The sequence below is a fragment of the Danio rerio genome, chromosome 9 (assembly GCF_049306965.1).
Source record: "Danio rerio strain Tuebingen ecotype United States chromosome 9, GRCz12tu, whole genome shotgun sequence".
In the NCBI taxonomy this organism is placed as follows: domain Eukaryota; kingdom Metazoa; phylum Chordata; class Actinopteri; order Cypriniformes; family Danionidae; genus Danio; species Danio rerio.
Genome location: NC_133184.1, coordinates 9800004 through 9823037, shown reverse-complemented (window position 1 = coordinate 9823037; position 23034 = coordinate 9800004). Strand labels below are relative to the sequence as shown.

Genomic DNA, 23034 nt, shown 5'->3' with positions numbered 1-23034 from the left:
GCAAACTATTTATATGGCCTGAATTTAAACAAACAAATTAAACTGAACATTACAAAATTTTATTTGTTTACATTCAGCACATATAAATTGTTTGCAACCACTTACCTTATAAATATATTGCAAATCCAATGGATCATTTCTTACAGTGTTGCTAAAAGCTGTTAATTTAAATTACAGCCTCTGATATTTGAATGCAAAATAATTTATATATGGGGTGATGCGGTGGCGCAGTAGGTAGTGCTTTCACCTCACAGAAAGAAGGTAGCTGGTTCAAGCCTTGGCTGGGTCAGTTGGCAATTCTGGATGGAGTTTGAATGTTTCCCCGTGTTCGCGTGGGTTTCCTACGTGTTCTTCGGTTTCCCCCACAGTCCAAAGACATGCGGTACAGGTGATTTGGTTAAGCTGAAGTTTTCCATAGTGTATATGTGTAAATGCGTGAAACGTGCTGGATAAGTTGTCGGTTCTTTCCGCTGTGGCGACCCCAAATTAATAAAGGGACTAAGCCAAAAAGAAAATGAATGAATAAATGAATAATTCCTATATGATTCACTTCTTCATCTAAACTCACTAATTCAGAGTTATGTAACCATCAGAAGCCATCCCATAAAAGGACAAAATCTTTACTATTGACTTGCCATTTTCAGGAAATGGCTAAAAGCACCTCCTTTTCTTCGAAACGTGGCCCTGGAAGCAATTTGTCCCCCGCTCTTCAGAGTTTTTACGTCAGTAATTAAAGACAAACGTTCAATAAACCTGGAGTAAATAATCACTGTGACTGCTGGTTGTTGTTTTGGGATCAGCTAAAGGTTTAAGACAGCAGTTTTCAGTTTTAGTTGGTTATATTTGTAGTAGTGAAGGTAAACGGAATTAAAAAGAGTGCAAGTAATTTCTAGTGTTAATATTATTGTGGGCAGCACAATGGCCTCAGTGGTTAGCACAGCACTATTGTCCCACAGCAAGTTTGTTGGTTCGAGTCCTGGCTAGGCTAGGAGGTATTTCTATGCGAAGATTGCATGTTCTGAGTGGTTCTATTTCCCCACAGTCTAAAGACATGCAGTATAGGTAAACTGGATTAAAAAAACAAGCTGAAGTAACACTTTTTATTACACGGTATTTATTAATATTATAATTTTTGCATGCATGCTTTTTTTCAGATTTTCATTCAATCATTTTCTTTTTGGCTTAGTCCCTTAATTAATTTGGGGTCGCCACAGCGGAGTGATCCGCCAACTTATCGAATTTTTTTTCTAATCATTTTATTTCAGCTCACTTACTTCAATATAACATTTGTTTAACATTATCAACTGGCATCTGCAGACAAGGACAACTAATATAGCTTTATAAATACGTATCTGTTAGGAATAAAATGCCAAGAGACATGAAAAGTGGCAGAAAACCTGATGATATGAAAAGGAGTGAAGAAAGAATCTCGTGACTGCTTGCATAATGAAATCTCAGTAGCAGCTGTGATTACATAACCATGAAACCGTATTTAATAATACAGAAATTTGCTTGGATAGTTTTCATTTCAGGCTGAATTATAAAAAAGACTAGACTATATACATGCAGCTCAGAAAGAGAACAATAGAAAGATTGTTCCTGCTTTCTGTAGCATAAAGTTGACCGCTTTTCTCTCGCTAGTTCCAGTAAAGGGTTAACACAGTCGGGCGGAGCCACAATACATTGAGCCTCGACACATGAATGTTAAACAGCCAGTCTACGCTGAATAGAGCGTCTTTGACAATAACTGTAAGCGTGAACGCAGCCATTAGGCTGGATATCTTAGGTTACATTACACAAGGTTACATTACACATGGATGATCGCAGTGCCTGGATGTAGATGTAAACTCGCTCGAAGTGTTCGGAAAGCAGCTTGAACGAGACGAAGAGCAACTCTTTTCATTTATCGACGAATAAAATGGAGGGTTTTGAAGGAGCCAGCAGCAGCGAGAGCGTTTTAGATCTGTCCCGTTTGAATCTGAGCAACTTAAGTTTGGACTCGGTTAGCGAGAAACGACGGAAAGACACGAAACAGCTGTATCTGTGTTACAACCGAATGACGTTTCTGGCCGAATCCATCAGCTTGTTCTCAAACCTGGAGTTTCTCGACATCAGTAACAACACGCTGTCTGTCATCTGCGAGGACATTACCCGACTGACCAAGCTCAAAACACTCATAGCCAAGAATAATCGTTTAAATGAGTTCTCTCTGCCCAAACATTTCGGCTCTATGCAGCTGGAAGTGTTGAATTTTAGTGGGAACAGGTTTGAGGAGATGCCGACCCAGTGTTTGCAGCTGCTGCGGCTCCAGTCTCTGTCTCTTGGAGGAAACAGACTGAAGAGCATCCCAGCAGAGATCGAGAGTCTGACCAGGTAACATCTACACTAGCATACTAGCTAGGCATCTCACTAGGGTTTAAAGCAGCAGCTGTTGGAAGTTTGCCATACTTTTTTTCTGCACTTTTATAGCTTGTTGTAATTATAGCTTAATTATTAAATAGCCTAGTTGTTTTATTCCTGCCTAAAACTACGACACATTTCTGGGTCATAAAGGGACAGTTCACCAAAAAAAAAAAAAAAACATTTACTATATTTACTCACCCTCAAGTATATTTACTCACTCCCACACCTTTTTTTTTAATCTGTTTAACTCAAAAGAAGGTTTGAAGAAAGCTAACCAGACATTGAGTGGGAAAAACAAATACTAAAAATACTCAAAAGGAAACAAGTATAGGGTTAGCAAATTATGACAACATTTTAAATATGGGCTGCTTAACTATCCTTTTCTTAATATGTTGGATGAAATCAACTCCTATAATTTTAATGTTGAAATTTCATAATATTATTTTTCATTTGATTTCACATTAACTTGAGCGAATGTTGTGAAATGTGCTGTGGGCTACTTCCAAGCATGGTAAGTTTAGTTTGGTGATGACGTCAGACTTCAGGAACTGACATCATTTTACATGGAGAGAACAACAGTAAATATAATTGTAAAACTTTATGTTTTAATGTAAATAAATATCCTAGAAAAAGTAGGCCTTTTTGATGTTTGCCAGATCTTTGTAACTTACACAGCATATCTAATCTAGACCAACCTATTTTTATATACAGTTAAAGTTAGAATTATAACCCCCACTCCGCTTTGATTTTTTATTTTTTTTAATGTCCCAAATTATGTTTAACAGAAAAAAATATATTTGGTATCTGATTTTTTTTTCTTCTGGAGAAAGTCTTATTTGTTTTTTTTCGGTTAGAATAAAAACAGTTTTACATTTTTTTTAAAAGCCATTTTAAGGTAAAAATTATTAGCCCCTTTAAGCTATATATTTTTTCTATAGTCTACAAAACAAACCATCATTATACAATAACTTGCCCAATTACCCTAACATGCCTAACCTAATTAATGTAGTTAAGCCTTTAAATGTCCCTTTAAGCTGTATTGAAGTCTCTTGAAAAATATTTAGTAAAATGTTATTTACTGTCATCATGGCAAAGATAAAAAAAATAAATAAACGAGTTATTAGAAATAAGTTATTAAAACTATTATTGTTTAGAAATGTGTTGAAAAATTATTCTCTCTTTTAGACAGAAATTCTGGGAAAAATAAATAGGGGGGTTAATAATTCTGACTTCAACTGAATATAATGAGTAGTGTTGCTACTGTTTGGGTATTGGATTTCCATCTAATTAAATTGTTCTCAGAATGTTTTGTGAACATTCCTGATGTACTATTTAAATGCAAATATTTAGGGAACAGTAACAAATATTGCAGTAAAATACACAAAACAGTACATGAGGATTTCAAGGGTATGGTTCGCCCATGTGAAATGTGAAATGTACTCACCCTCAAATGGTTCCAAACCTTTTTTTTCCTGTTCAACAGTAATGAAGATATTTTGAAGTAAGCTGAAACTTGGCACTGACTTCCATAGTAAGAAAAACGTCACTGATTACAGGTTTCCAGCTTTCTTCAAACTATCATCTTTTGTGTTTAACATAAGAAAGAAACTTTGAAATAAGAGTGAGTAAATGATGACAGAGTTGACAGTTTTAGGTGAACTATCCCTTTAAGTCAGAGGTCTTAAACATGCTCCTGGAGCCTCACAGTCATGCAGAGTTTATCTTCAACCTAATAAAACACACCTGAAGAAGCTTATAAAGCTTTATTCCTTTTCAGGATAATTTGAAAATGCACCTTATAAAACTTTATAAGACTTTCCAGGAGAATGATTCAACAGCTCTGGCATAACTTAAACATTTCAGAAATGAAATGTTCCATGAACAATTGTATAAGTAATGTTGTTTTTCTGTAGTGGACGATCACCAGATTGCAGCACACCAGTTCTCAGTTATTCTGTAACCCTACAAATGCCAAATCAGCAAGTTCAGTCTGCAAAAACAAGCTCTGGCAGAAACTGACAGGGAAAACACTGATATAACAAAACCACTCAGAATGTCTGTTAGTGCAGTGTGGAGTGCCCTCATGAAAGCAGACCATTGATATTCTGATGCCCTTGAAGTACTTCTGCAAGTCACAGCAGCACATTACACAACAGCAGATATATTTACAAGAGTTTTGAGAAACCAGATGTGTAGTCTTAATATATTAACCAATATATCCCCCAACCAAAGTATGACTGGTAATTAGGGCTGCACGATACTGTAAAATGTGTAATATGTAATGTTGTTGAGTATTGCAAAAATATTTCTTACAAAATAACATTTCCCTAGAAAAATGCATTTTTTTTAAACAAAATAATTTATTTATTTATATATATTAAAATGAACAGGTAAATTTATATATTTCAAATCTTACTAATTCTAACACAGACTAAAAAAACTAATGAGTGAACAGAGCAGATATCTTGGCTCTGATTCAACAGTATCTGGATGCAGCCTTGATGATGCAAGCTGAGATTGCGTATGTCAGAGATGCACTGTCAGGCACAATGCACTCAATGGTGCTAGTGATGTCACTGTGAGGGGTAGGGTTAGGTGAGTGCATTAAAAAGCATTGGATGCAGTTCAGATTGCACTGCATCCAGACCCTTCTCCTTTGATTGGCTGTGGTTCATTTGTCTAGACTTCCGCCATTAGTATTTATTTTCAGCTTTGGGTTCACCTTTGGGCTGCTCCAGCCAATAGTAGTAGAGCAACTGCTGCAGGGGTGGGGATAATGATAGCAAGGCCCCATCTGATCAGCTATTTAGATAAACAACCAATGCATTTAATACATGTAATGTATCACATATCTATGCAATACATTCAGTATTGCAGATACTATTATAGCAGGAATGATCATTTTGGTGATTCATCTTGTAAAACAAAATGACCTGCAATAAGTCACTTATCATTTATAGGCCACGCCCTCAAATTAAAACAGATTATGACTCGTGCTTGATTAATTTATTGTGGGCTCTAATAATCATGTCTTTCCCATAATAATACATATGCTTTCTGAAGAAAAAGAGAATAAAACAGCATTGAGGCATCTAAACATGCACTTTTCATCATTAAATAATAACTTCATGAAGTTGTTGCTATTGTTGCAAAGTAAATCATCATTCTAGCTGATGCAACTTCAGAAGAGTAATTCAAAAGACAGCTTTTCCCTGATTTATTGCTCTTTCTCTGAACAAAGTGCACTGTGTGCAAAAAAGAGGTCATTCGAATGATTATCTTTCCCTCTGTTCCCTTCATTTGACATGTTCTTTAGTGTTCCTGAGCTTTTTATCAGTAGTTCAGTCATTTTGTTAGTGGAAATAATAATAATAACAACAACAACAACAAAAAATAATAATATATTTTATTTGAGAGGCCTTTCCAACCACTCAAGGTCACCAGACGTGAGATGCAATAAAACAAAAAACAATTAACAATAATATCCAACAATAGAGTGGAGGAACTATGACGTCACTTTGTAGGCTAATCGGCTGCTAGCATAAAACTGGTTCCCTCGTGAAAATCCCTATAGGATTTTCCCGTAGGGTTTTCGAAGATTGCGAATAATAAGCTCCGTGTTCAAACACTATCATTACACTTACACGTTTTGTTCAGCCGGATAATTGTCACACGAAAATACAACATTGAGCACTTTTGGATCTTAAATACAAACGCAAGAGTTAAAAAGCTAACATTAGGCTATAAACGGACTACAGAGCCCTCGGGGCGCTCGTCAGTGACGTCAGCCCCACCCTGCTACAGACGACTTATCAAGCTTATTTTAGAAATAATGTCCATGACAGAGTTAATCTCTCTGTTTATTATATTATAATCCACGCTATATATTATAAACTAATAAATACGCAAGCACGCATAGACCTTTGTGCCTTTTGGATCGTTTTTACGTGGGAAATACATCTGTTTTGCTTTGCGGTTGTTCTAAAAGTTTTAAAAAAGTGTGTAAATGTGCCTATATAGTATTATTATGAGACATATTTAAATAAGTGTATCGCTCGCACACACAGCCCGCTTACCTTAACAGACGACAGAAATGAGGCGTGAGGAGGAACAAGTCTATCAAATGCCTGCAAGTTCCATCATCATGGACACAGAGCAACATTCAATATTCCTTTTTTGTCATGACGTACAGCAAAAAACAGCCCATACAGTCACATCTGCTATACGTTTTATAGAGGAGTGTAAATACTGCAGTTAAATGTGATCAGATGAAGAAAAAAAGACGAGAAATCACTTGATCTCGTTAAAATGACATAACATGCATGTATTTTTACACAATTATTCACACGTTTGCATTACTGAGAGCAGGAAAGAGACAGGCTGCACTGGTGAGCAGTATCTTCATAATATTGTTTAATTAAAATAAATAATCAACAAATTAGTCTGTCTCAACAGCCTTTACATGTAAAGGAATTATCTACACACAATCTGAATTCTTAATTAGAATAATACAACAAACTATAAAATACTATTCATGAAAATACTTAAATCACAAACAAATCCAAACGCCCAACACAAGCGAGCTGCACTCCAGACCAGATCAGCTCGATGACATATAATGTCCCCGACGCCGCCTGTAGTCTCATTTAGCAACTTGATAGCAACCGTCTTTTTAAAGAAGCATAATCGATTTAAAAGTTGAAGAGTGTGCTGTAACTGATGCGTTTTATGTCGTAGAACAAAACGTTGAAAGTATATTAAGTTGGTGTTAGCACGGACCTTATTTAAGTGATTTTACTGAAACCCCATTCAAAAAACCCATTAACTTTGGGACGAGGGAACCGGAAGTGCTAAAATGCTAACTCGCTTCCGGGTTTTTGCATACAAATTGACGTCATAGTTCCTCCACTCTATTAAAAATAATTCAATAAATGTATTCAGTCAGGTGACAGGTCCAGACAGATATCTATTGATCTGTGAGGAATGATGAGCCATTTTAACTCGACTTAATTCAATTAATGTTTATTTACACAGGTATAGCACTTTTCACAATGTAGGTTGTGTCAAAGCAGCTTAACATAGTTCTAGTAAAGTCCAGATTTCAGAAGTTTAGTTTAGTTAAGGTCAAGGTGGCTTAAGTTTCAATGCTGAAAGTGAAGAGCAAATCCACCGAAGCGCAGTTCCACAAGTCCAAAAGTTTAGCAATTGACGAGGTGAAGGGGAAAAAAAAAACCTTTAGAGGAACTAGGCTCTGTTGGACACGGCCGTTATTCTTCTGGCCAAACTTCCTGTGTGGAGCTGCAGCCTAGGCGCTGGAGAACCTGGACGTCCATCATGGAGAAGCTGCAGGTGTGAGTAGGTCACCGGTGGGGGGGTCAGGCTGGCCCAAACAATCAATTCGTGGACTCATCTGTTACGGTGGTCTTTTAGGAATCAGTGTCATACACTCCATTCCTCCATGACGACCACAGCATCAGCTCAGGATACGGCCTGGTCCAGGGTTATAGATATCTTGGGGTCATCTCTTTACAGCTTTTGGATCGCATCAATGGCACTGCATAGTCTCTAGGGAGCTCAGAATGAGTATCCCCAGGTGGAAATAAAGAATAAAGAAAATAATTACCATAGCTGCTGTTCATAGTGTGTTTAAACGATATGCAAAAATGGAGTGTTACTTTACTGGTATTGGTACAGACCAGACACATTACACATTATTATTAATATTATTATCATTATTATTATTATTAGGACTGAACGATTAATCGGAAAAGCCATCGAAATCGACATTCAGAACCTGTAATTGATCTAATTTTCTCAGGAAGATTTTTTCAATTACTTTTCCTACTACTTATGAAGTCACATGACACCACTTTGTTAAAAGCTGAGGCTTATTTATGTTTCTGCGGCCACCTTGTAGCCACATCTGATCTCTGGTCAAGTAGGATGATGGAGCCATTCTTGACCCTTACTTAGCACTACACTGATGATGATTGAAAACTGCGCCTGAGATGCCTCAACACAGAATATTTTCTGTTACATTCAAATTATTATTTACATTAAAATATTTGTTTACCGAAAATGCAAGAAATGCGCTGTTTAAAATATTATTTACAGGCTATACAAGAGTTATTTTATTCAGAAGAGATATTGCTCATTTTCTACTTTTAACATGAAACACATTAAAAATAATTAATTTTGTTTACAAAAGTGCAAGTTATTTATTATCACTTTTTTATAAGAAAAACTGACTGTTGTTTTTAGGCAACTTGCATTTTAATTTCAGTTGTTCAATGTTGAAATTCAATAAATAATTATAGAGATAGTGGGTGTTTCCTTCAATTATTTTCAAATCAAGTAATGCACCCTTCATTCAGAAATCTCACACTTGAAATAATTGAGCATATTGACTGTACCTCAAATCAGTGAACTGTGAGAGTAATAAATCAAATAATTGGTCATTAATCTTAATTGAGTTAAGATGTGAAATTAATCGAGATTTTGATTTTAGGCCAAATCGCCCTCAAACAGCCCTAATTATTATAATTGTCATATAATTTTTTTTTGCAAAATTCATTTGTCAATTCAAAATGAAAAGGTTGACTTGATCAAGCACTGAATATGGTACAAATTGCATTAAAAAATGTCATTTTAATTGCAGAACTACAATATGCAAAACTGCTTAAAAATGTCTGTCAATATTGTCAATGCTCTACATTAAAAAATGAATTTTCATAATGACATTCAAATATTAAAATTAGTTTATTAACACAAAGAATATGTAAACCTACTTGTACATTTGTCTCGTTTTAAATACCATTTCGTAAACACAATCTGCAATGTTATTCATCTTAGAGCTGGTTGGTTTGGTTCATGGTTTGGTTCATGGCTCATGTTTACTCAAGATTTAAATCCCTACAAAGAAAATGAATAGGAAAGAAGTAGTTTTGCAGTCAATGTTGCACTCTTTGCAAGGAGTCAAACACATTTCCTTGCTTAACGATTGACTACCAGTGACCTGTTTACAGTACTTCTGCTTACAAGTTCCCTCTGAACCTTATCACTGTAGTCTTAATTATTAGACACGTGCAGATTAATAAAAGTCTTTCGCAATGTCAAGGAAAAAAAGCTCTCAGAGCGTGACTCAGGGTCTACCAGCCCAGTGGCTGATGATTACAGTCCGTTATTAACTGATTGTGCCAATAACTGATATGGGAAACAGTAGACAAACATCAAACAGTCTACATGATGTCTGGGAAACTGCAAAACAGTGCATCAACATACACTAAAGATGTTGATTCAGTCTGCAAGCGCAAATAATATAACTTTAGTTTAAGAAGTAGAGGATGGGGACACAAAATGGGGGAAATTTATCCAATTTAGATACAATTTAGAAACTATGGTGATACAAAATTTAGGAATAAAATGGCTGATTAAAGTAATTTAATTTCAAACTAACCTAAAATCTTGTGTGCTGAATCACAGTTTTGGAATATCAGTTGATGAATGAGTAAATTAGAATGATTAGAAATTAGAAGACTAGAGAAGTGACGCTGAAAATATATTTAACAATATTCCTGTTTACCTTATTTCTGATCAGTGGATGGCAGACTTTGTGAGCTTTTTAAAGTAATTGTGCAAACATTATCTGCTTTTAGTGAAATCCAACTGTCCTGTAATGACTCTGAAGGGCTTTATTTTTGCAAACCGCAGAGGAGTCTGTAATTTTGAACTTTGCTTCACACTTTACTGACAGTAAGAATGAATATGAATCTCTCAGCGCTAGAGCCTCAGGCCGCAGGATCAGTTTGCCATGTGGTCTTAGTAGAGCTGTGCTGGAGCCATGAGTCTGCTGAGGCCCACTTGGCCGTGAGCCAACCAGTCATAAAGAGATGTGCCCTGTTGGCCCACATTACACACTGAGTTGGTCCTTTTTGAGAGATCTGGGCCTCTTTTTCTTTTGCCATTTCTGTCTGCTGTGGTAATTGTAGAGACTAAGCTCTGATGGGTTGGCGGAGGGGATTGAGATGCTGAAGCAAAAATGGAAGCCTGTCTTTAGGGAGGACAACAAATCAACAAAGTGGTCTTTCGCTCCTTTGCTCTCAGTGTCTTGTTCTCTATCCCTAGATGAGGATTTTTTTCTGTGGAAAGTTAAAAAAAATTCTTCAGTACAAATTTTATTTGCCCAACCAAATTCTTTGTGAATACTTCATTTAGTAGAAAAACACAATTTGAAATGCACAAACATTTATATACTATTAACAAACCTCCCAACAACATCCACACTGCTAGTGTCATTTAGGTGAATATCTTAAAACGTGCTGTGTGCTTCTGCTTAGTACCAAAAATAAACTAAAATGACAGTAGTGAGAAAACAGAAATTAAAAAGCATCTAATAGGTAGGTAGGGCAGCACAATTAATTAGTCATGATTCTGCAAAAGCTGTTATTCTCATGCACATCTTGTCAAAGAAACACTGCACTGTGATGGATAGTAAATCTCCTTTTATGTCAAAGACGGTGGAGCCAAATGCCACACTTCCATTTTACAAATATGACACACTGACCAATGGTAGTCTGATTCTGTTCACACCAGATGCAGAAAGCCTGAATAAATAATGACATTTGTGCATAAATAGATGCGTGAACATTTTGAGTTTACTTGCTTCATCTGCACGTCAAATTGGCTTCATTCACACGTCAAATTAACGAATTCACATTATGGGCAGGGCTTCTGTCTGCCAACTGACTCTAGCTTCGTTGCTAAATGGCTAACATGGATTTTTTGAGAGAATATCTGTGTTTGTGTGCTGTAGGAAAGCAGAAAAACTGCGTAGAGTCCACTAGATCCTTTGTGGCGGGGGTGGTGGTAGTGGGGGGTGAGGTTGAGCGGGGGGTTGTGAGGTGGGGGTGGCGGGTTGAGGTGCACCCAGCCCTGCAAGTTTAACAACTCCACCAGAACCTGTACCTGGATGATGGAGGTTTTCAGCAGTGCTTCAGATTAGCCAAGCCCAGTTTTATGAGCTGTTGTCCGGTGTCGGCAAGAGGATTTCCCCTTGGGACACCAACTACGGGCGAAACGCCATAATCACTCCCCTATAACAGCAAGCTCATGATTAGTTGAGGTTTTTTCCTCACCACTGTCACCACTGGCTTGCATGGTTCGGGATCTGTAGAGCTGTGCATCGATGGATTGCTGTTCAGTGTTTAGACTCTTAGTCATGACTATTAACCATAGCTAAACTGAGCTAAACTGAACTGAACTTAAACTCTGAAAACTAAACTACACTGTTTCAATTTACTATAATCTTTTATGTAAAGCTGCTTTGACAAAATCTACATTGTAAAAGTGCTTTACGAATAAAGGTAAATTGAATTGGTTTATGCGACGCGAATGTCCGCTGACATTTAGATTTTCTAACTTGAGCAATTCGTGCGCCATCTTTGCATTCACTTAACATGTAAATCACTCAAGTGTGATGCTTCATCAGTGTCTGGTGTGAACACAGCATTAGGGTGTTTATCAGACTGCAGTTTATCTTCACTTAACTTTTACCATTTTGATCAAAATACATCCATTTTGTATGTTAATTTCACTTCAGGTATAATTTCACTTTATGCCATTAAGCTATTAAAAAATGCATTAAAATTTAATTTATTGACAAATGCACAAGTTTGTAGCCTATATAAACTACTTTTTCCTTGAAGCATTGCACCTGTATTCTCTAGTGTTTGTGATGAACAACAATAAGGATGTTTGATGAAGATATCAATGCAATCGTGCAACATTTATCTGTATTGGCTGAAAAACAGCTGAAGGTAGAACAATTTCCTCATAGCCTTTGCATGTTTGCATTGATTGTTTACTGACCTTTATCTACATGTCTGGGTTTGTTCAGTGAGAGATTTCCTGTTGATTTTCACCTACTATAATGTAGTGGTCCTCAACAAGGGGTGACCCCACATTGGCAAACTTCCAGAGGCATGAATGAGTCTTAAAATTATTTAGCAAAATTGATCTGCAAGACAAAAACAAATAAAGTTACATTTACAACATTAAAATTACATTATTGTTTTAAAACAAAAGTATAAGTAGTGCAAAAATATTTTAGATAGTAGATCTTCAAAAATTGTCAAAGGCAGTATCATGGAATCAAAAATATTGCGAATCACTGCTTTAATGTATAATCAATTGGTTTTATAGTAGAAACAAAGAAACGTGTATTGAAGTCACAAGAAGTTCACTAGTGACTGACACATTTCAAAACCTTTGTTAGTGGCACACATCCAACAACAGAAGTGCTGGTTTGAGCAGTGATTGAAGAAAAACTATAGGAGTTACACTTGTAAAGTGACCTAGATGGTAGGCAAGTTTATGTAAGTGAGTGTAATGACCAGCTAGTAAGAACTGTGTGGGTAAACATCACTGTCCAGGCTTTAGGAGGCAGACCACTCTGGCAACGGCATCCATAGTGTAGTCTGCCTGCTTTGCATTCCAGAAATTGTGGTGTGAATCCTATTTGAATTGGCATGGATGGTTTTAGTGGGATGTGTGTAAGCTTAATTCTCCTAACCTAGACTGCCTAGAAGGCCCACTAGACTGATTCTGTTTTTCTTTTGTCCTTGTTTTTTTGTACCTGATTACAATCCTAGAAACATTGGCTCAAATCCTACTTTCAAGGATTTTTGGGTTCACATAATGATCTTGCAATTCTTGTAATTGTGTCAACATGATCCCTTTTTTTGTCTTTCCAGGTTAGAGCTGTTGTATTTGGGTGGTAACCAGATCTCCACCATCCCTGCTGAACTAGCCAACTTGCCCGGCCTTAGTTACTTGGTTCTGTGTGATAACCGCATCCAGAGTGTCCCACCTCAACTAAACCGGTTAGTATGAGATGTGCCAAACAAATCCTTCCTACAAAGTTGGTCAATTAGACTTGCAAGATTTGATTAAAACAAAATTTAGAAGAAAACCATTTAATCACTTTTGCGTTTCTCTTCACCATCACAGGCTCTATTCCCTGCGTTCTCTTAGTTTGCACAATAACCTGCTGACATATCTTCCGAGAGAGATCCTAAGTCTGGTTCACCTTCAGGAGCTCAGTCTTCGAGGTAATCCTTTGGTCGTACGCTTCGTCAAGGACATGACTTACGATCCCCCATCACTTCTGGAGCTGTCTGGCCGCACCATCAAAAGCAAGAACCTGCTGTACTCTCATAAAGACCTTCCAAGCCATCTAGTCACCTACCTAGACACAGCCAGCAAGTGTCCCAACCCCAAGTGTGCAGGTGGGAGAAGAAAAATCATATAAACTTTATGTGGATATGACATTAAAGTACCTAAAGTATTCAGAATAAAATGATTAACAACGAGATTGTCCAAATCCTGCTCCAGTAGTACCACATTCCTAAAGAGTTTAGCTTCAACAATGCCACCTCAATGTGATGCTGAAGACTAGCTGGTTCACTTGTGTTTACAAAGAGTCAGAATTGAATTCTTTAAGAAGGTGGCTCTCCTGGAGCAAAAAGCACACCACAAATGTAGAGAAATTCCTCAAATTTGCATTGATTCCTATTGAAATTACCATAATTTACCAGCAAATTTTTAACTTTGACTAGTTGTGGATGCGATTTGAATCAAAATACTTTCTAAACATTTATCTCACATCTCTTTCCCAGGTGTTTACTTCGATTCATGTGTTCGTCACATCAAGTTTGTGGATTTCTGTGGGAAGTATCGCCTTCCCCTGATGCACTACCTGTGCTCCCCAGAATGCACCTCTCCCTGCAGCTCCAACCCTCAAAGCGACGCCGACTCAGACGATGACCACAGCGTGCCCGTTGATCGCCTTCAAAGAGTCCTGCTGGGATAACCTTGCTCACCCCGCACATGCCGCTTTCTTCCTCACTCCCTCTCTCACAGTGTTATCAGCAAGAACATTGAACTTTACCAGCCAGCTGGCTTGAAAAACCTCTCAGCTGAAGCCAAATCTTATTGCCAAGTGATTGAGCAAGTGGAATCCAGCAGCATTCTGGGAAAGCATATCTTCAGATAGTTTCCCTCACAAAGAAAGGCTTTGCCTTCATCAAAAACACTGGTGGTTCAGAATAGTTGTTTTTAAAATAGTTATATTAACTAAGTTGCCTTGGTCATCAATCTGTTTAGCTCTTGCACTTTCGAAATACTTAGAGGACTCACTTTAGGTACATGCCTATATTCTGATCGGCAGTAGATGGCTATGTCTCTCACAGGAGAACGCTAATTCAAAATTTCCACATTACGCACAAAGATTTACTGTGAATTAAAAACACATAACAAACTTCGAGAACTCTTGCTTTTTAGATTTGTGAGAAGTTCAGAAACGTTTTCTTACAACACGAAACCTCACTGCTAAAGAGACTATATGCAGAATTCAGAAACTAGGGACACCGCTGGCCGTTATGTGAACTGCAGACAGCAACCTCTTGCTGGTGCTCAAATTCTTACACACGTTATCCATAACCTCCATTCACATAGGGGGACGGCGTTAACACTTCTTACTTACTTTGGAGTGAAGTCAAGCATTGTCAAACAGAATTGTGGATCTGTTAAAACAAGTTGGATTTGTTGTTCACTGCAGAATGTGAAGAACGTTCAAGTTTTCAATTGCCAATGCAAGGATCCCGCAATCGGTTTGCATTTCGCAAATGCTAGTGCAGACGCTAGCCAATGATGTTTGTCCAACACCAGCTAACAGCGTTATGTCAAAATGGAGGAAAAGCTTGTAATAACGATTTGTAATCACCGAGTGCTTCATGCATTCTTTATACACAACTACTACTACTTCTATGCAACCCAGGCTCATTCTGAAAACGTAGTGCCGTAGACGTTTTCTGGAGACCACGAAATACGTCCCGGGTATTACATATTTTTGCAGTTTTTGTTTTCGCGAATCCATGAGAGGCCGCTGTGTGCGGTTTTTCGAATCTCTAATGTCTCTTGCGAGTGCCGTTCGCGCCCGCACTGTTCTCGCGTAAACCCACCAAAGGCCACTGTTAAACGATCGTCTGTCTGACTGGCTGAATGATTGACTGGGCGACTGGCCAATCGGCCAACCCACCCTTCTCCTTTCCTAAACCCAACTCCCCCCCGCCCCCCGCGCTTACTTCCCTAAACTCAACTAATAATTTACAAAAGCTGTCCAGAAAAAGTAAAATCCCTCGTCTGATTTTTACCATGTGTTTACCACATTTTCATCCTGTTATTAACTAATTCACTTTATTTTTTGGATTCTGTTTTTGTCTTACCTGATTTCGGGAACTGCTCTTCCCGGACTTCAACCTGCTCCTCTCTGCGTCTCAAGTCCGCCGACGTACATGATGAGCTAACTGGACAAACTGGTTGCGGCAGGAAAGCCCTCCACACGGAGGTAAGCGGTCAGCCAATAAGCTTGAAAATGAACGACGTCATACCACCCCATAGCATTTGCTTGAAGATTGAAAAGCAGCCATACGTGCCTCTGGCTATGTAATTTGCGGTCTTCAGAAACGTCCACGGGACTTTTCAAAATGAGCCTGGGTTGCTTCTATGTCATGGTACTACTTAATGTCATGGTCAAAGATGGATGTGATTGGCTGTCACCACAAAGCTTTAGACATGCTCTAAGTCAAGCGTAACACCAATAACCTTTGTGAATAGGGTGTAAGAGACTTACCGTGATTCAATGCCGGTATACTCAGGAGTCAAGACGAAGACCTTTTTCATTCTTTGATTAGAAAAAGAAGTTGAAAATAATACAATTCCCATTATAAATGTCATAAAACCATGACAAACACTATAAAGGGATAGGCAAAAGCATTTCATACACAAAAGTTATTACATACTGTCCCTTTAAAAGGTGTTACACATCTTCACTAACATTTTATTTAAGCTTTGGTGTTTGTTTTGAATATGCTAACACTAAACAACTGCATTCAAAAACTTAGGCAGCATTTGATATCTTGTGATAAAATGTGACAAAGGTCAACAGTCACTTTGTTTTGAAGGTTAATTTTTCTTTTAGCCCAGGTTCGCAACAATAACTTAAAAGGAAAAATTATATTGTTACAAAGCCAGTGAACAAATTCTTTGGTTTCCATGTCTTTAAAAAAATCCAAACACTTCATGTTTTGTACTCTCTTTCTTAGTTTCTTCACACATGTCTTACACTCTTAGGCTTATCCAATATTGACTATGCAGATAATTAATGCAATTATCATTTCAGAGTTTTAAAATTCATATCTAAGGCTTTTATACCAAGTAATCATTTATGATATTTTCTTTACATCATTGACAAGATAGAATGTATTTTATTTAATATTATGACGACCAATTTGGATAACATTCACTCCTCTAATGGTTTATAAACATGTCTTTGCACTTCTTATGTAGTGAACTATAATAAACAAATTAAAGTTCATTTGTGTGTGGGCCATTTTATTTTTTTTAAGAACACTGCATGCTTCTTTGAAATGCAACCAGAGTTAAAGAACAAAAACATTTCTATAGTCCCAGTACAGTTGAAGTCAGATTATTAGCCACTCTTTAAATATTTTTTGTCTTTTTTAAATATTTCCCAAATGATGTTTAACAGGTTCAGGAAATGTTCACAGTATGTCTGATAATATTTTTTCTTCTGGAGAAAGTCTTATTTGTTTTATTTTGACTAGAATAAAAGGAGTTTTTAATTTTTTAAACACCATTTTAAGGACAAAATTATTAGCCCCTTTAGGCTAATATATATATATATATATATATATTTTTTTTTTTTTTTTTTTTTTTTTTTTGATAGTCTACAGAACAAAATGTGATTAAATGGGACAGTTTCACTTACTCTCAGCAACTCTCAAGCTTCAGGTTGAATGGTACCGAAGCCCTGAACGGCACAGAAAATAAAATAAAAAAGCAATCTTGGTAGTGAGAACCAAAAAGAAACCCAACTCGTTAAAAGGAGATATAATGAGATATCTCATTATAATTCATTAATATTTCAAAATAACTACATATTATGTATTTATAAAAATGTCTTTTTTATCATAGTTTTTCTCGGGGGGGGGGGGGGGGGGGGTAGTAAGTATTGTTGCAATATTTACTTTTGTTGTTTGCTGTGAAAGTATACATAAAAGTACACATCTTATTTCATCGTTATTTTTTATCATTGGTTTCTGTTATCTATGACACACACACACACACACACAATGTTAGTTAATATAAAACAATGCAAATGGTGCAGCAGGAATGTGAGTGTCTTGGCTGCGTTGTAAAATATATATGTTAACTAACAGGTACCGTATTTTATAATATATCATTTTGTCTGTTTATTTATGATTATGAACATGTGACCTTGGTCTCTGCTCTGTCAACTATTGATGCTGAAAATTCAACACTGCAGTTCAGCAAAATGACTGATAATTTAGTAGTTTGAAACAATGTACTGTTTTGGAAATAATATATACTTTTTTTAATAACAGAAACCGTACTAACAGCTTATTACCAGGTTCTTCTATCATAATTTACAACACCAACCCAGACAATATATCACTTCAAACAAGTGAAAATGTCAATAATGTCACTTTTTCAAACTTTTCAACATCAAAAGTTGTTAATGAACAGATCAAGATCTCATAATGCAGATCAAAAGCATATATAAATGAAAAAAACTATCATAAAATACAGATTAAAAGCAGACATGATTGATGATTATGTTTTATAGTGTTTTTAAAATTAGCAAGAAATGTGTGTTAATAAAAATGTGCAGTTTCCTCTAAATTTTGCACAAAAATATGCATTCATTTTAGAATCATTTGCAGATTCACTCAATTTTGGTTCCACACTACGGTTATCCTATAGGTCATGGAAATTCCAATGCTATCTTATGCCTATTCCTAACTTTTTAATTTCCTATGAATTTGTATGGTCTCATTCGTACATTTTAGTACGACTTGTTCATCTCCCAATGAAGGTTGAGTTTAAGGGTGGGGTTTGGTGCAGGTCCGGATTGGATAATCAGGAGGACCGGGAGAATTCCCGATGGGCCGTTCCGTTTTTTGGCCACGAGGGCCGCTGTCCCTAGCTGCTTGCACTCTCAGCATTCGCACTTTTTTTCATTTATTTATTTATTTGACCATAGAATCACTCTTTTTATTAATTATTTTGCCTCAGCTCCACTTTTTTATTTTTTTATTTTCTCGCAGCCCCGTGAGCAAAATGCAGCCTGCAGGTTAATGATGGTGTAACTATCATTCAAGCCCAAACAGCGGCATCTTAGTGAAAATAAACATTTGAATAATTAATATTAATGAATAATACAATATTACATACATACTCAATGAAAACCAGAAGATTCACTACATTAAAAAATCTGACATAATTTGATCAGAAATCTAAAAAGGGGAGGAAAAGATTTAACCATCGATAGAAAGTAACGTTACAGTGGGTAAGAGTCTTGCGGGTAACAGCGCATTACTTATTTTTTATTCCAATCACATCAGCGTAACACAGTGGTCTGCATTTTGTGTTACAACACTGCCAACCAGAGTTCTAACCTCACCTGAATTTTTTTTTTCATTTTTCGTGAAATATAATACTGTTTGAGTTACTTATGTAGGTGTACAAATTTTATTTTTATTTCTTTGTGTGACTACTTTTACAAAGGACTGAATAGAATTTTGCACAGAATATTCAGAAAAGGAAAGATGGTTTAAAGAATAGTATTGGAGATTTAGCTACCCTTCAATGTTCTCATATTTATGAAAAAAGTACTAAAGCAGTTTTTCCTTGAAAAAGACGTGATAGTGTCACTAGAAACTGAAGTCTAAATGATGTCATTTTACTATAGTCAGTCGTGAACTGATGTGGGAAGATCTAAGGCTAGAAACTCCAGGGGTGAAAAGGAGTCCCACTCCGGCCCTGGTTTGGTGACATACCTCCTTTTAAAAATCTGACATTTTTCCATGAATTTGTATGAATTAGCCATTAAGCTGACAAAATGTAAAATATCTACTTTTCCTTGTGAGATCAGGGCTGAAAAGCCAGGGAAAGGTCTTATTGCCACAGGGTTATGTGGGAACAATTTTAACTGTTTATACTGTGAACAAGGTTTGAAAACATTTAACTAAGTGAATTTGTTTGATCAGAACCAAAACAGACTGTTAAGTTTATTCCTTAAACTAAAATCAGGCAACCAAATGTAAACACTGTTAAAATAAAACAAGGGAACAAACTAGTAAACATTGGCCCTTCGCATTCTGAAAAACTCTGGATCTTTAGACTTATCACCCTCCATTCTCTTAATCAATTTATTTCCATTATGGTAGTGATGATCACGTGGTCCCGTTGCTAACATTTTGTAAACTTTGAAGGCTGTTTTCATTCAGTGTGATTACCTGTTGCTCATGTAAACTTTGTTAAAGTAAAAACAAAAAAGAAAGAAAGCTGCATTCGCGGTATCATTAAAATTGAGATGTGTTTTAGTTGGCCAGGCTGATGCCCCTCAGAACCCATTAGCCAGACACTTGTCAGTTCAGACGGTCAGGAAGAGTTTCAGGATTTGGCCGGTGAATATACACGACCAAGTTCCTGCATTTGCATTTGAACGCCATCTCATCACCGCCGCTGAATACAGAAGGACTTTCTTTTCACCTTCCAAATTCAAAGTTCCACTCTATACAGCACACTCTTTCTCTGGAGGATAAAGACTTGCTAACACAAATTGATGCCACTCTTTTTTTCACTTTATTCTGCTTTCAATGCCGTGAGGATTGTCTGATCCTTGATGGGTTTTGAAGGACAGATGTGTTATTCGTTATGCAGTTTGTTTGGCCACTTTTTAAGATCTCAAAGCCTCCTGATGCCCTGCTGACAGCACTCTAAAAGTGTCTCTCCTCACTTCAGTGATCCTCAATATGTAATGTCCTGAGCGCTGAGATGTTGTTTTCACCATAGCTTGCACATTTGCTGAATGCGGTAAAGTTGGTTAAATACTTCTTTTCAGAGCTTTTATCTCCCCTCTTTGAATTGGTAGCTGGGGAACAAACCATTAACAATCACAATGAAACTCCTTTAAATGTTTTAATAAAAAATGACAGAAGAAATCATTTGTATTTTCAAACCTTTATAAGATTCCCAAACCATCTACACTTAAAAAAAACTACTTAATTAAAATAAGCTGAATCAACACAATTCTTGAGATTTCATTGGGACAGCTTAATTTTTCATGTTCAATCCATATAAATTTGTTAAAAGTGTTTCAAGAGTTCGCCCTTAGCTGATGATTAATTATAAAGCGTGTTTGGCATGCTGTCCTGAGAGAGAGCCCTGAGCTCATGAGATCCTCAAGCCTCCCATTGCAGGGCGAGAGGGCAGTCCGAGTTCAGGTAGGTTTTGAGAACTTCCCCTGCTTGATAATGGTGGAAATAGATTATGAATGCTATGGATTGTCTGTACTGTCAATTTAGTTTTGTCAATTTACTTATGTTGCATGTTTTTGGTCTGTGGGAGGAAACCTGGAGGTCCAGGGAAAACCAACGCAAACATGGGGAGAACATGCAAACTCCACACAGAAATGCCGACTTGGCCAGTTAGCATCTGAGCCAGTGACTTTCTTGCGGTGAGGCAATGATGCTAACCATTACGCCTCCGTGCTGCCTTGACAAGGAAATGGGAGGAGTAGGGGTGGAAGGGGGGATTCTTCAAGATGAAGATAGCTAAGGTAAGATACTCTGGTTATTTATAGTGATTAAGGAATCGTCTAATTGGTGAATCAGTGTTAGCTAATGAGGACCAGCTGCTATCAATCATAAGCGCTTACTCCTCTCGAAATTAGATTATAAACTTCACTAAGTTTACTTAATCGAGTTGTGTTGGGACAACATGAATGAATTGTTTGGAACCCTGCATTTTTTACAGTGTCATATATTATATCAAGATGTGGAATCTTTAGATCTACCAGAAGTTTTTAAGCTTTGGAATTTGTTTAAATTCGGCTAACACTTTTTATTTCTGTTGTCAGAGAATCACATTGAGGAAGCTTACAGAACGTCATTACATTACTGAATATATATTGAATTATGCTGTAAGTGAATCATATATGAATTAAGTAGCTGTTTAAATGAAAAATACATTTTGATTCTCAGAGAATACTTTATAGGTTTGAAATCTTTGAGTTCAGCTTATGGAAAATGGGAGCAAAAACAAAAGTGTTGTGTTTATTTTTTGTTAACTGTAGGTCAGACTCCAAAAAGACTCAAATATGTAATAATGACTGGTGAAACGGCGAGGCAGTGGCACAGTAGGTAGTGCTGTCGCCTCACAGCAAGAAGGTTGCTGGGCCGCTGGTTCGAACCTCGGCTTAGTTGGCGTTTCTGTGTGGTTTCATGTTCTCCATGCCTTCGCGTGGGTTTCCTCTGGGTGCTCCGGTTTCCCCCACAGTCCAAAGACATGCGGTACAGGTGAATTGGGTTGGCTAAATTGTCGTAGTGTATGAGTGTTTGTGTGAATGTTTCCCAGAGATGGGTTGTGGCTGGAAGGGCATCCACTGCGTAAAAACTTACTGGATAAGTTGGTGGTTCATTCCGCTGTGGCGACCCCAGATTAATAAAGGGACTAAGCCGACAAGAAAATGAATGAATGACTGGTGAAACATTCGTACATTTAAAGTCAGCATGAAATCTAAATTTACTCTACTTATTTTTAGATGTATATAGTACTGCTTGTTATAAATGATGTATCTGCGCACTCCATTATGTGACTTTTTTTTTTGCCTCCATTATCTTTTATCAAACACCATGACTTCCCTGTTCCCTCAAAACTCTTCACTTCTGGCCACATGAAATGCCTTTTAGGCGGGGCTTTCAATGTCTCACTTTTGTACATTTGTCAGTCTTCCTCAATTTTGGTAGCCACACCCATCTTACAATGATTCAATTGGTTTCCGAAGGTCAAAATCATGCAGCCCCCTAAAATTTCTTTTCTCATTTCACATCAGGACAGGACACTGTCTCACTGTAGCCTGTGGTGGACATCCAAGGCGGTACCAAAGCAAGTTTAACTGGAGGTCTAGGCAAACGACGATCGGGGGGTGGGGGTATTCGGTTGGGTTTGAGTGTCCATGACGCCCCTAGCAAGATGCCACCCTAGATGATAGCCCATATTCCTCATGCCTAAATCCGCCACTGATCCAAGGACATAGGTTTAGGGTTGAGGTGGGTGTAGACATTAATAAATTTAATGGTTTGGTTTAGATTGGGGTAGGTGTAGACGTTGTTAACTATGATGGTTGGATTTAGGGTAGGTTGGATTAGTTACTTTTTGGGTAATTAGTTACTTTTAAAATTATGTAACTCAGTTATGAACTTAGTTACAATTTGTGAGAACTAGTTACTATAACTAATTACTCTTTTAAAGGAACTCACCCAGCACTGGTAGCAAGACACTTCTCCATAGTTACGCTGACAGGATCTGGGCAGGGCTGTGTGTACCAGGTCACTCACCAGGCCCGGATTGGCTAATCGGGAGGACCGGGAGAATTCCCGGTGGGCCGGTCCGTTTTTTGGCCGCGAGGGCCGGTGTCCCTAGCTGCAGAATCTGTTGCTTTCAGCAGTCACACTTTTTAAATTT

The 23034-nt window shown here is 37.3% G+C and overlaps 1 protein-coding gene across 1 annotated transcript; it reads left to right on the top strand.

Annotated features, from left to right (window-relative positions):
• The first annotated feature begins 1714 nt into the window (after window positions 1–1714).
• On the top strand, window positions 1715–16837 carry lrrc58b (leucine rich repeat containing 58b). The gene is made up of 4 exons (XM_680780.11): window positions 1715–2373; window positions 13155–13283; window positions 13411–13688; window positions 14079–16837. Exons 1-4 carry the CDS (start codon window positions 1919–1921, stop codon window positions 14270–14272), a joined length of 1056 nt encoding a protein of 351 aa, XP_685872.2. The 5' UTR covers window positions 1715–1918; the 3' UTR covers window positions 14273–16837.
• The last annotated feature ends 6197 nt before the right edge of the window (window positions 16838–23034 follow it).

What these genes read in the sequence shown, in the direction of transcription:
- lrrc58b (XM_680780.11), top strand. Translation starts at nt 1,919, where the DNA reads ATGGAGGGTTTTGAAGGAGCCAGCAGCAGCGAGAGCGTTTTAGATCTG. An exon ending in GAGATCGAGAGTCTGACCAG is followed by an intron (nt 2,374 to 13,154) that starts GTAACATCTACA and finishes TTGTCTTTCCAG; the next exon opens with GTTAGAGCTGTTGTATTTGG. An exon ending in GTCCCACCTCAACTAAACCG is followed by an intron (nt 13,284 to 13,410) that starts GTTAGTATGAGA and finishes TCACCATCACAG; the next exon opens with GCTCTATTCCCTGCGTTCTC.